The 13,309-nt window shown below is 42.1% G+C and overlaps 2 protein-coding genes across 2 annotated transcripts in view; one reads left to right on the top strand and one right to left on the bottom strand.

Annotated features, from left to right (window-relative positions):
- LOC101858059 (EH domain-containing protein 3) overlaps positions 1-10,587 on the bottom strand; it is a 47,065-nt gene extending 36,478 nt beyond the window's left edge. The window contains exon 1 of the mRNA XM_005107681.3: positions 9,501-10,587. Within this exon, the coding sequence (XP_005107738.1) occupies positions 9,501-10,415 (915 nt within the window). The 5' untranslated portion in view covers positions 10,416-10,587. The remainder of the gene's footprint in view (positions 1-9,500) is intronic.
- Positions 10,588-10,681: 94 nt separating this feature from the next.
- LOC101857826 (protein yippee-like 5) overlaps positions 10,682-13,309 on the top strand; it is an 8,168-nt gene continuing 5,540 nt past the window's right edge. The window contains exon 1 of the mRNA XM_005107680.3: positions 10,682-10,778. The gene's annotated coding sequence lies outside the window, so the exon portion shown is untranslated. The remainder of the gene's footprint in view (positions 10,779-13,309) is intronic.

The raw sequence follows: 13,309 nt of genomic DNA, 5'->3' as shown, positions 1-13,309 counted from the left end.
CCAATCAACAGGGTTTAGATCGAGATCATTGTTTGCCAATTTAGTTTGGGGAACCTCTGTCGCAAACGCTGCTGCATAACTGTGTGCAGTTTTCTACTGAAGTCAAGTATCGACCGGAAAGGACGGTTATCGTTCGATTTAAATAATGGGAGAGACGGAGGAGGCGGGGGCAGCTATTCTTCCTCCCACAGAACAATTGAACAGTTGCGCATCTACGACGCCATGTTTTGTTACAAGAAATCACAATCACATCATATTAAATATTAGCATAATTGGTCGCTTTTAAGGACAAGCGGGCTAACCCAGATTTCGGGGGTTTCCAGAAATCTTAACCTACACCAACAGTGGGCATTACCTACCTATAGGAGACGTTTGGTTTAATTGTTGAGTGTATTTGTTTAGTTATAGAGAAAACTCTCCATGTCTTTTAAAGAAACCGAACAAGGGGCATTAACTTTACCTTCGATTTTCTCAAAACAGCATTTTTCAGGATAGCCCCCTTGTGCTTAAAGGCGATCAATTAAAACATTTATGAAGACGGACGTTCAACGGAAGCTCACGGCTATGGAAAAACCTGACATTGCTCGTACAAAGGTTAGATCAGTCCATACTACGTGTTCATCATTCTGTTAGCACTGGTGTCTTTAAAAGCAACCAACCTGTCCAAGTGGACCACTCTTTGCCGAAAAGAAAAGAGTTCATCATTTCGTTTGAGTAAAGAGAAGCACATAGATACAAGCATTGCCATTTAGTGCTGGGGAAAAAGTAAGACAGAAAGAAACAACAGAAGGAAAGGAAAGAAGTAGGACCTATCAGTGGCGCCCTCCAACCACCTGCTGGTCATCTGGTCACAGTCATAGAAATATATGTGTCAGAAAATGTATAAGGGGAGGGGGTATGGGAAGTGGTCATGTGTACATGGGATTGTTCTGAACAGGTGGTCGTAAGAGCAGGTTCGACTATATCTAATAGATAAATCGATAGTGGAAGGACCACTGCCCTCTTTTGAAAAATGCATTGACCCTCCTCACATCTGCGCTGAAGACAGCTGCGTCGTGCTCGATTATTGCGCTCTGCACTTTGTAGCCCGGTCATACTTATTTTTACGAGCAGGACGAGATCACGATGTGAACAACGTCAGACCGAGTCACTGGTGATAACTTATCAGAAATGCGTTCAATCATCACTACTACACGCCGCCCTATCGTCGTAACCCTCGACGTTGCAAAATATCGGCCTGCACACATACACACACACACGAAGACTTGTAGCAGCAGCAGCAGCAACAGTAGCAACCAGCCACCTGTTGTCCGAGCGGCGGATAGACGTATATAATCTCGCCACTGGCAGGCTCGTCGTCTGCCATAAATGTCACACAGCAGCGTGTCACGAATGAGCAGACGAGCAGCAGTACGTGTCTGTGAGTGTGTGTGCGTGTGTGTGCGTGTGTGTGTGCGTGTGCGTGTGTGTGTGTGCGTGTGTGTGTGTGTGTGTGTGTGTGAAAGAGAGAGAGAGGGGGGGAGAGGGGGGATATGAGTTAGAGAGAGAGAGAGAGAGAGAGAGAGAGAGAGAGAGAGAGAGAGAGAGAGAGAGAGATGGGATAGGTAGATAGACACAGGAAGATAGGCTAGGGAGGAGGGGACAGAGAGGCCATTTAACGATTGAAACGAACAGAGCTGGACAACTCTGACCTTCTAACCCCCCCCCCCCCTCTTTTTTTTCAGGCGCACACATAAAACACTCACATGAGAGAAACCCAGTAAGGCTATCAATATAAAAATATGTAATCCTAGCTACAACTTCCCACTCCATTGGTTCCTATTCCGTTTCCACCACAAGAAAAATGACAATCTTTTTGGGGGACCTTTAACAGTTTATGATACATCCGAGGCTTCACAAAATAACAGTATGATTCCGATTTTTGTGGTTTTCTTCTTTTGCCATCATGACTGAGTTTGTGACAAGCTGGTACACAAAGAGCTGATGACCCACGGCGCTTGGAGGGGGGGGGGGGGGAGGGAGAAAGAAAGAAGAAGGCAGGCTGCGAACACAGATGTACAATGAAATTGACGGGGACCTGCCGAGAGTGGCTTTATGATCCAAACACTAACGCCATTTTTTTTAAAGCGTGATTGGCGCTCATATGACCTTATGCAGTTGTCAGCGCCGTAAAACCCTCTACTAAAAAAAAAATTTTTTTTTTTAAACTAACTAAAAAGCGTGTTTTCGGTCTCGATGTGTTTGTTTCAGTAGACTAAATGGAGGCACGTCGACACGATAACAGTCAACTAGTCAGATACACACTAGAGGGAAAGAAAAGAAATAGATATAAGCGACCTACCACAGTTCCACCCCCCCCCCCTTCCCCCAAATCCCCCTGTGGTGGTCGTTGGTAAGGCAGATCATTTCAGAAGAGATAGAACAATGAATTTGTATTGTAAACGAACATTTTCGGAAAACCGGGAAGAGCCCAAACTCGACTAAAGCAACAACAATCACACTATCGACATTATAACGAAAAGTAATAATAATAACCCCCCCCCCCTCCCTCCTAAAAACACTTTCGTCTGTTCAGTTTGACATGGTAAGGTAGCACACGACTACACAGGCTTCACCAATGAAGTCCTGCTCCTTTTCATTACATGTGGAGCGTTGTTCGAACCAAAATCAATACAATGCTATAAACGCAAAGCAGCCGGAGGAGCTCTGGCCAACATGATGAGGAGTGGAAGCATACGGTGATCCGATACGATAACAACAATGTTTTTTTGGGTTTGGTTTGGTTTGGGGTTGTTGTTTTGTTTGTTTTTTCAGATGGTGCACAGAGAAGCACACAATGCCACGATAATGCCCTTCCGTCAAAGGACAAAGCAAGATAGATATAGGCATAAACTATTTGTTTGTTTGTTCGAGGGGGGAAGAGCACATCGACACAATCATGGTCATTTAGTGAGGGGGGACAGACAGACAGACAGACAGACAGACAGACAGACAGACAGACAGACAGACAGACAAACAGACGAATGGACGGACGGTCGGACGGACGGACAGAATAGAGGGGGAAAAGAGAAACATGATCTACCAGCGGCGCATTCCAACCACCAACGCGGACAGAAACGACGGACAGAAAAAAAAGAAGCAGGACCTACCAACCGCCCACAAAAACTACTGGCGTGGTTAACCTGCGACCAATTCACTTCGTCCTGACCAAGATCAATACAGCACTATCAACATAGAATGTGGCCCGGAGGAGCTCCGCTGACCCACACGTCGGAGAGTTGCAGTACACAGCGACCGGCGAGATAACATTGACAGCCACGTTTCACTATTAATAAGTGTTCCGTTTTGGTTTGACGAAACTAAAGTTCGTTGACACGAAAATGGCCATTTAGAACATGGATAAAAGCAGGTCAGACAAATAGAGACAACCGAGGGAAATAATTGTACGTCCAACCAGTGGCGCTCTCAAACCACCCGCTTACTATGGAAAAAAGCAATTTTCGTTTTATATTAAACTGAAGTACACCAACATGGCAACACGCATTTGCCAGGGATGCCACTCAACTTTTTTTTAAAGCTGAAAATCCACGCGCCACGGTCTCGCTAACATATGAATATCAATTTGAAACCCAAAGGGCGTTTTTTTAAACTATAGATTCTATCTCGATCTCAATAACGGAATAGCAGATCAGGATCAAAATACCGATCAGGATCAAAATACCGGAAATTCCGGAAAAAAACGGTAAAGCGGCATCCCTGATTTGCGTTGGGAAATGGGTCAATGTTTGTAAAAGCTTGTTAATGATACACAACCCCATCGACACGACTTAGATCACTTAAGAGGTAGGCTGCTTCACGAAATCCCTGCAGGCAGACGGAGACACTCAATAAATTAACACTGGAATCGAACTCGCATCTTCTGTGCTCAACGGCAAAGAATTTAACTATGATACCCCAGACGCCAGTACCTGCGTCAAGACATCAGGCTCACATGAAGTACAGAGAAACACATCGATTACAATCATGGATATTTAGAGCAGGGGGAAAGAGCTAGACAGACAGACAGACAGACAGACAGAAATAACAGAGGGAAAGAAAAGAAGTAGTGCCCTCCAGCCACCCGTATAATAAAGGTGAGTGAAACAAAACCACCCGCAAGGCAAATTCGTAATTTGCCACGGCCACAAATCACCACTGGCAAAACGTTCACTTCGGAGGCGTGTCAATAATAACCTTGGACTCGCTAGTTCTCCGACAACAACGTTTAATTGCCTCAGCACTCGACACAGAATCGCCGCCATATGCACGCTTGAGACTGCTGTCGGGCGCTCACGGGTGGTGCTGCCAACGGAACGGACTCGTTTTGGGTTGTTGGTTTGTTGGTTTTTTGAAATACTTTTACCAATAACGGGAACCAGACCATGTGTAGAACGAACGATAATTTATACATTTGATATGTAGACAACAAGGGAAGAAACTGCTGTCACATTTTGGTAATTAGGAGAAATCTTAATTGTCAAAAATGGAACATCATGTCCAGGAATTCTATGCTTTATTTTTTTTTTTTAACATAGACCCTGCGGGTTAGTTTGTTTGTTTGGGGGGGGGGGTGTCTTCAATAATATGACAAACAGCCGTGTCATGAAGAACACTTGCGGTTATAACTCAAAATAATAAACAAAAATGACAGACGTCTTTTCTCAGCAGTCTTCTTTCAGCTGTGTCGTCCAAAGCAGCCTCCCTGTCTTGGTTGACAAAAACTATAGACTTCTTCTGCACGAGGGGGCGACTTTAAGTTTATTACGTGTGACAGTCAAGAGCCTGAAACCTTTTCACCACTGACATCGACTTGATAAGAGTTCTGGTTTTGACAGGCAACAACAACAACAAACAGAAACGGAGAACTGTTATATTTATACCGTATCACTATAATATGCAACAGAATGCCTAAAATAAACAGCAATTTCAGTGAAGTGTGTGTGTGTGTGTGTGTGTTTGTGTGTGTGTGTGTATGTGTGTGTGTGTGTGTGTGTTTGTGTGTGTGTGTGTGTGTGTATGTGTGTGTGTGTGTGTTTGTGTGTGTGTGTGAGTGTGTGTCTGTGATTGATTGTGTGTAGTGATGGGTGAGTACATGTAAGTGAATGGGTGAAAGAGTGTGCTTGTGTGTTAGTGAGCGTTCGCAAAAGCGTCCATATATGCATTCCTTTCAGAAGAAAAAAAAAGTTCACCATTCCCTGAGATCACATGACGAGCATGACGCATTCCTATTGTCCCAATCTGTTCCCAGCTTTTAAGCTAGAAAACAACACTCAACAGAGTCGACCGACTGCATTATAAAACCGGCATCAGCCCAACACCTGTCTGTTTTGTCAAGTGAAGTGGTATAAAACAACAACAGACCACCCGAACCTTTTATTGAAATCTGATGAGCAGACGCTAGATACATATCTAAAAAATATAGGTTCAGTCACTTACCTCGATCTAATTTGATTTGATGCACTGTTTTTCAGTAATTTAATGTAGTGTGCACTTTGCCACTTTGGTCTGGCGCTCAGTATTAGTCAATTTGATGAGAAAGGAAAATTATTAATAGGAAGATTATGTATGAGGGGACTGTGAAGAATATTCCGCTGTAAGAATTGAAGAGAGTATAGCAAGTATGATTGAATTAAAAGGGAATAAAAGAGGAATCAAGAAAGATTGTGTTAACATTAATGGTGAAACAATCCTTAGAAATATATTTTTTAAAACCTAAGTTTCAAAATGAAGGGTTGATAATATTAATATAATAACATCAGACGCCGATGACAATTTTTATTGTAAATTCAGAAAAGGACACATTTTTAAACAGCTTCTTGATACTGTTGTGATGAAAAGTGAACATTATGTTTTTAAAAAAAAGCAGTGTAGATCCTATTTTTGTAATTTCATATACATACAAGCAAGGATGAAACGGTCAAACAAACTCAATAGTTCAAATTCTAAGATTTATCATTACAGGAGATGCCAAATGAACCACATAACCATCCAAAAAAATTGTAAAGGAACTGCAATAACGAAGACAGTTTCGATAAAATTAGTTCAATCCCGAACTACAGCAACCTTAAAATGACACACAAACTATAAGTTTCAAGGTTATGTGTGGTCAGCTGTTCTATACGGCTGTATCTGCTGGACAATTATCAAAGAGAGGGACTAAAAACTTCTTTGGAGTCTTGAAAATTTCATAAAAACTTAACCGAAAAGAAATCAAATGGGGTATTGCTGAACAAAGCCTGAGAGAGCTGCTCACTTATTATAAATAGGAAGAGGCAAAGGCAGTTTAGTTTCTGGGACACATGAAAAGACATTTATAAGGGCCTTTGACATCTTGCTTTCATTTGGGAAAAAACAGAAGGCAAAAGAGCCAGGAGTAGACAAAGAAGAACTTACAGTGGTTAGAGAACTTGGAACAGATGGGTGACGGGGAAAGTGAAAGACCCAAGACAATAATAATATATGCATAAAATACTATATGTACATGTTTTTGAGAGTATCCAAGCAGAAAAAAAGAGTGGCAAACCATGATCATCTATGTCTGTTTCAAATGTGGCACTTTATGATGATAATGACGATGAGTCATCACCCTACTTGTACTTTGGGAGCTCATGAGGCAAATGTTTTACCCCCCCCCCCCCTCCCCAAACATCAATTTAGAAAATACAATTGCAGGGTTTGAGAGATCAAAGTGAGTAGTGAGTAATTGAACTGAGCTACCACCACGTGCACAGATCTCGCGGACAACATTTGTGTCATAATCCACAATCTGCTGCACTACACTGTAGCCACACCTCACCAGCAGCCCTATAGCTATACCCACTCTATAATAACTGCCAGAATAACACTGCAGCACCCCTCCCCCACCAAATCTTTCTCTGTGCACCCGAAGCAGCTGTTGTCAAAGGAAAAAGTGTTGCATCCATTAATTATAGCTCAATCCTCCACCGCCACCCCCCCCCCCTTTCCCGAACACTAGCAATGCCTGTGTCACGTGCGTTCAGAGTTTCCGTGAGCAACAAGAGACAACGAGCGAACTAACAAACAAACGCGTTCACGGCTGGCTGTGGTTTTCAGTTGCACATCATGATCAAGCGCACCCAACTGAAATTAGCACGGAAAGGTGTGGGAATGTGTGTGTAATGTGTGTGAGTGATGGCGACTACGTATATGATGGGAGAGAGAGAGGGAGAGAGAGGGGGAGAGAGAGAGGGAGGGAGGGAGGGAGAGAGAGAGAGAGGGAGGGAGGGAAGAAGAGAGGGAGGGAGGGAGGGAGGGAGGGAGAGAGAGAAAGAGAGGGAGAGAGAGAGAGAGAGAGAGAGAGAGAGAGAGAGAGAGGGAGGGAGAGAAACAGACAAACAGTAATTTAAAATCTAGAGCTAAAGTGAGAGAATCGTAACTTTCTGCGGACATCACTATGATCGCGCAACATCATAGAGAAGAAACAGAGCAGTAGCTAGACGGAAGAGCGTTCTTGACAACAAAGCATCATCTAATGACTAATGACATGTATTGACTTTAAACTTAAACTGAACAAGACATCGCAATAGCAACCAACAATGGTGTGGTGTGAAACATTTCAAGTGAATCGATGGAAGCTACAACAGTGGAAATATGAATGAAAAAACTATTTAAAGTTTCCCCATCATTGTGATGAAAACTGTTTTTTTCTTCCTTGTTTCCCCTTAAATCTTTCACAGAAAAAAATGGAATTCCTCTTTCTTTTTTCAAAAATTTAAGCAGGAAGAGGGTGAAAAACCAGTAAAACATTTTTGCGAACAGAAAAAAAAAAGTAAAAAAAGAAAAGAAGCACCAGGAACCCCTGACCAAAGTACAAAAGACCAGAAATGGCACAAAGGTCTGGCATGTTCATGTATCCATTCTTATGGCATAATAATTGACTTTAAGGCCAAAAGTGAAAGTTGCGCACGCAAAATTCAAGTGGATGTGAACCCATAGAGAGGGACCTAATGATCAACACTGATAATAATCCAAATGCAAATTCATAGCAAAATCTGCAACCAGGAGGATTTAATTTCCATAAACTTCACATGACCAAAATGGAAGGAAAATTATTAAACTCCTGTCAGAACTGAACTCTAAACTTCCACGTACTGGACACATTTGCCATTAAAATGTGTATCACAGTGGTACGATGGATCGACTTTGAGTGCGAAAAATCTTTTAAAGACCAACATGCTCTATAAAAATTTCTCCTCGCTTGGATCTCCATGTCACAGTGAACAGCCTGTAAACTAAACACTACATCACAGACACAGGTCCAGATGAGACAAAAGTTTTAAAAAGTCAACTTTTCCAACAGCAACAGTAGCTACACAGGACTTAAAATAAATTCACACTTAGAGCGCAACAAGAAAACCAAATCTGACTGAGTTTCATATATAAACAAGAGGTCCCATTTTAACTTTGGACACTGCATACTTCAGGTGGCACCACAGGTCTTCAGTCCCTGTTTAGTTTGTAATGTAAATTACAAATTACAAATATCACATTTAATCATTACAACATTTCAATAGAAGGCTCGAATCCGGTTAACGACGGATATTTTTCTTCTCTAAATTCTTGTCTCCTTTCATCTACTTTCTTGTTCTCAAGCAATGTTCTGTCATCAGCTTTCATCTCCACTTTCAGGAAAAATCTCGGGAGGTCCTGTGTGCAAGTTGTGCACGTTAAAGATCCCTAAGTCCATAAGAGTAGGCTTCGGCCGCCACCCGGGCAAAATTCAAAATTACATAAAAACTGAAAATGTTTAATGTGTCCAGCACACTCATGACCTTAGGCAGTTGCGAGCGCCGTAAAACACTTACAAACAAAAAAACAGTAGTATAAATTTGGATATAGATCTAGATCTAGATATATATATTTGGGTTTATTTTAACACACATAAAAGTTTTCCTGTGTAAGGCATCTTCTTCACAATCTCACGAAAGATGGCATAGGAGGCCAGATTCACACTGCCGCACTTGTCTGTCACTCTCCTCCAAGGCATGCTCCAAATTTACAAACAAAGTCATGATTCATAGCTTCATAAAAGGCATGGCACATGCGCATGTTTTTGCCAAATGCAGAATAAAAATTAAGCCAAAAAGCCAAAGAGACCTGTGCAGAAAAGTGTTTATATATATACAAAAAATAAATTATTTCAGTAGGCTGGGAAAGGTCTTTCAGATAGGAGAGTGAACGCTGTCAAATAACTCATCAAAAAGATGATCTAAAAACACTTGTTTGTATATATATATATTTTTGTTGGTGTTCAATTTTGTCATAAAAGTCAGAAAATTCAAAAAGAACTGTTGAAACGCTTATTTTCCTGTGGGTGGCCATAGCTCTGACATTCTTGATGTTTCAATTTTCCAACCCCTTCTGCTTTTTTTTTACCTCCCCGCCCATCTTTACACAAAAACACCCCCTGAAAGCCATCCTGCCAAAAGTAAAAATCTTACCTTTGCCAATCTTGCTCTCTTGATCAGGTCATTTAATTTCCGTAAGGCAGCATTTCTCGGCAACATCTGAAGATCTCTGAATAAATCCTGTTCTTCTAGCTCAAAAAGGCGCCGATTCATATCAAACTGTAGAGGCTGATCCCAAAATGATCCAAGGTACACTCTTGCTACTTCAGGTGTACTGAGAACTTTTCCAAGCGACCACATAAGAGCACCATAAACCCGCATGAGTTGTTGGTGGTCGACCATGTCAGCTTTATTGAGAACTATGCGAATTTTATCATCATGACCTTTGATTGCTTCAATGGCTCGTCGAAACTCATCTGAAATATCAAGCTTGTGGGCATCAAAAAGCAAAATGATTCTGTCAACCCTTTCTGCAAACCATTCGAGAACTCCAGCAAAGTCATATCCTCGGTCCACTCTCTGCTTCTCGCCGGAGAGAATACCAGGGGTGTCGACAATGGTTATACTGTCTAAAACAGGATTGTTCATGTGTGAGCACTGAAATCTGTTTAGAAAGGCGTTTCCAAATTTCGTCAAAGGCCTAAATTGCTTTTTGGGATCAACAACAAGAGCATTTCCTGGTACAACACCTTCTTGATCAGAATACATTACAGAAATGAATCTATCTGTGGTTGGTTCAGGCCCAATTCGTATCCCAGGGAAGTCTTGTTCCAGCAGGTACCGAATAAAGGTGGTTTTACCTGTTGAATACTGACCTATCAAAAGAATCATGGGCTTGGCATCAAAATCGGGATCATCCAGCGGTGGGGAGTGAAAATCATGGAATCTGTATGTTTCTTCTAATGGCATCAACTTATTCTTGTAGATTTTCTTGAGCCCTTCGACGACATTGTTGAACACCTCAGGTTCTTTCTTTCGTTTTGATTCATCTGTCATCCACCTCATCATGGTGGCTATGTGTGTGTAACTATTGTTACCTGCCCGAAAAGGTACTGAATCCTTTTTTGAGTGCTGGCGGCTTCGATAAATCCAAAGTGTAGTCACACAATTATGAGTATGACTTGTCCAGTCTACCCAAGCCTACTGCAGCAATCAGTGACGAATGAACCGGAAGTTGGGATAGAGGGTGACTTGAACGCATGCTCCAAGCCCCGCCTTTCCCTTTCACATTGAACTCTGAACTTTCAAGGCTGTATGCTGACGTCAAGGTAATGTTTTGGTTTACATTGTAGGAAATTCGTGTCTTTGTTGTTCCTGAGTTGCTGTCGCTGAATTTTCACCATTACTGAAACAGTTGTTACTTTCCTTGTGGTATGTATGGTCAGCAGCTTCAAGTTTTGACTCGATAGAAAACAGTGCTTCATAAATTTGCTCTCTGTCACGGGAATTGTTTGGGATCATCGGTAAAAATAATTTATAACGTAGCCATCACCACGGCAAGAGTCACAAAACTGTGTGATATCGGACTCGACTCGGATGAAAAAATGGCATCCGTTTGAGTTTGTAACGTTGGCCTCATGGACAGAAATCTGTCCTGTCATGAGCAAGTATCACTGGCCACCATGAATGTTCAATAATGGATTTACTTTGAGAGTAGTGTCTTCTAATAACAGCTCCAGGACTAGATATAGATCTAGGACAAAATATGTGCTGGTCGGGTCAAGTGGGAACAAGTCAAGCTGTAGCCTACATTTCCATGTCAGTCAGCTGTGAATTTTGTTTATATTTAAAGTAGGCGGACATGATGGCCTACAGAGAGAGAGAGAGAGAGAGAGTAAGACTCATGATTGTGTCATATTGGTTTACGGTCCAATTGGTTTATTAACTTCATCAAGTTCATCTGGTGAAATTCTGGGGGGGGTGAGGGGGGCTAATAACACAGTAATAGGCCTACATCACATATATGTCTTGTATTTGTGCGTGTTTCGGACAATAATTATAACATAATAGTGCAAGTAGCCTTATAATTTATAGTCAAGAATCAATAAGTCGAACAAGCAAAACCCAAAATTCACGGATAGCCTTTTCCCTACCAAACCGCGATATTTCTATTTGTATAATAAGCAACAGTTTTCTCGAATAATGAAATATACATGCACAGATGTGCCGAACAGCTGATCTCGAAAAGTCTGTAAACTTTTCCTCACAATTGTCTTGAAGAATTGAAATCGCCCTACGCGTAAGAAGTAGGGATGGGCAGGTACCGGTACCCAGTGCCGGAACTCCCGGTTCTACCGAACAAGGTGTCAGTACCGGCACCAGGCCTGCAGTACCGGCTCTGTGAAGGAGCCGACACCAACGACCAACTGTTTTTTACCAGGCCACGGGAAGTGTGCTGTGTGTAGGCCTAGGCTTAGCCTAGCAGCTGTGACGTCAGATGCACAACGCAGCAGGTGACCTTGATACATGACTTCAGATTCAAAATTGACAATCAAAAACAAAGTTAGCTTCAATTTAAATACAGTGGAACTCGGATTTAACAAGCTCGGATTGAACGAGAACTCGGATTCAACAAGATGAGATAGATTCCCCTTTTTTTTTCTTCTTTAAGATCAATAAAAGTAACCCGGACTCAACGAGCACTTAAATCAGCGAGCTCGGATTTAACGAGGTCGCTTCCAGAGTGAACAGCCCCCGCGGACGTGGCTTCGCTAATTTTTCTCCTAGAACGAACTTTATCTATTCCCGGAAACCATCCTTTGCGCCTGCATCGTGAACCATTTGTCACTTAGCTCATAATATGCAGGCATTTCAGACACTACTTGTGACTTCTCTTGTACATTACTTGCTCAGTGCCTGTAATCATCTACACAAAACCTCGTGTTTGCTATAACGAACACTCGGAATCAACGAGATTTTAGGTCAGGCCCGACGACCTCGTTGAATCCGAGTTCCACTGTATGACATCAAATCAGGATCCACGAGAGCCACTTTGCTTATTTTGATACGCTGATTCCGTGATTCCGAAAATGAAATCAATTTTTAGCGGCGATAATTATTTTAAAAATTCTGCATGCACGTGGCGACAAACTTCAAAGGTATTTTGCGTCTTAGGATATGCCTGTTACAAGTTAGTTCCTATCTGAACGCTTTTTGAAAGGACCCACCGCCCTGTGCAACTGCAAATTGTTCCAGTTAAATATTTAGGGATGATTCTGCTTGTGACTCAATTTCTTGCGAAGGTCTGAGGATTTTCTGTTGGGAGGTGTTTTGGTGTTATGTCTTAGATCATTAAGGAGAAGGGGGGGTGGGGGCTTTTTTTATCTTGCTTGTCACTGAGGGTCAGGGCCAGCGTGAACTGGGGAGAACACTGTTTCCCAGGCCACTGATATGTAGAGGTACAAACCCTGTTATACCCCCTACCTTGGGACAACATGAAGTTGGCGGTACACGGCTGTTACCGACCACCAACTTAGTCAAACCGCCAGCCCGCGGCACTCCCCGTAACCCGATACTCTGTTACCCCAGTCACCGGGTCAGCGCCGCCGGTTCACTGCCGATGCCGAGTTACGGTTGTTTTCTTATCACACGATGTTTTTTAAGCATATAAACTGAGACAGTAAACAAAAACTATTCTAGTGATCTCACAGAAAATCACACACACTGAACTATCAATATAGTGTGGGCACGTAGAAGCGATCGTGAAACTGTACTGGGTACTGTTGCAGACATACGGATGCCATAAAACTGTATAGTAATTATGCAAAGTTGTAAAGGGGTCTGATGTTTTAAGTAAAAATTGAACATGATCTTTGCTTTTGATTTTGACAAAATTAAGGAAATATGATGAAAATAGGATAAAGTAAACACTCACGTGGTGGCATCATTGTACGCTCCGTCAA

Source organism: Aplysia californica, unplaced genomic scaffold (genome assembly GCF_000002075.1).
Source record: "Aplysia californica isolate F4 #8 unplaced genomic scaffold, AplCal3.0 scaffold00622, whole genome shotgun sequence".
NCBI lineage: Eukaryota > Metazoa > Mollusca > Gastropoda > Aplysiida > Aplysiidae > Aplysia > Aplysia californica.
This window is presented reverse-complemented; position numbering and strand designations above follow the sequence as displayed.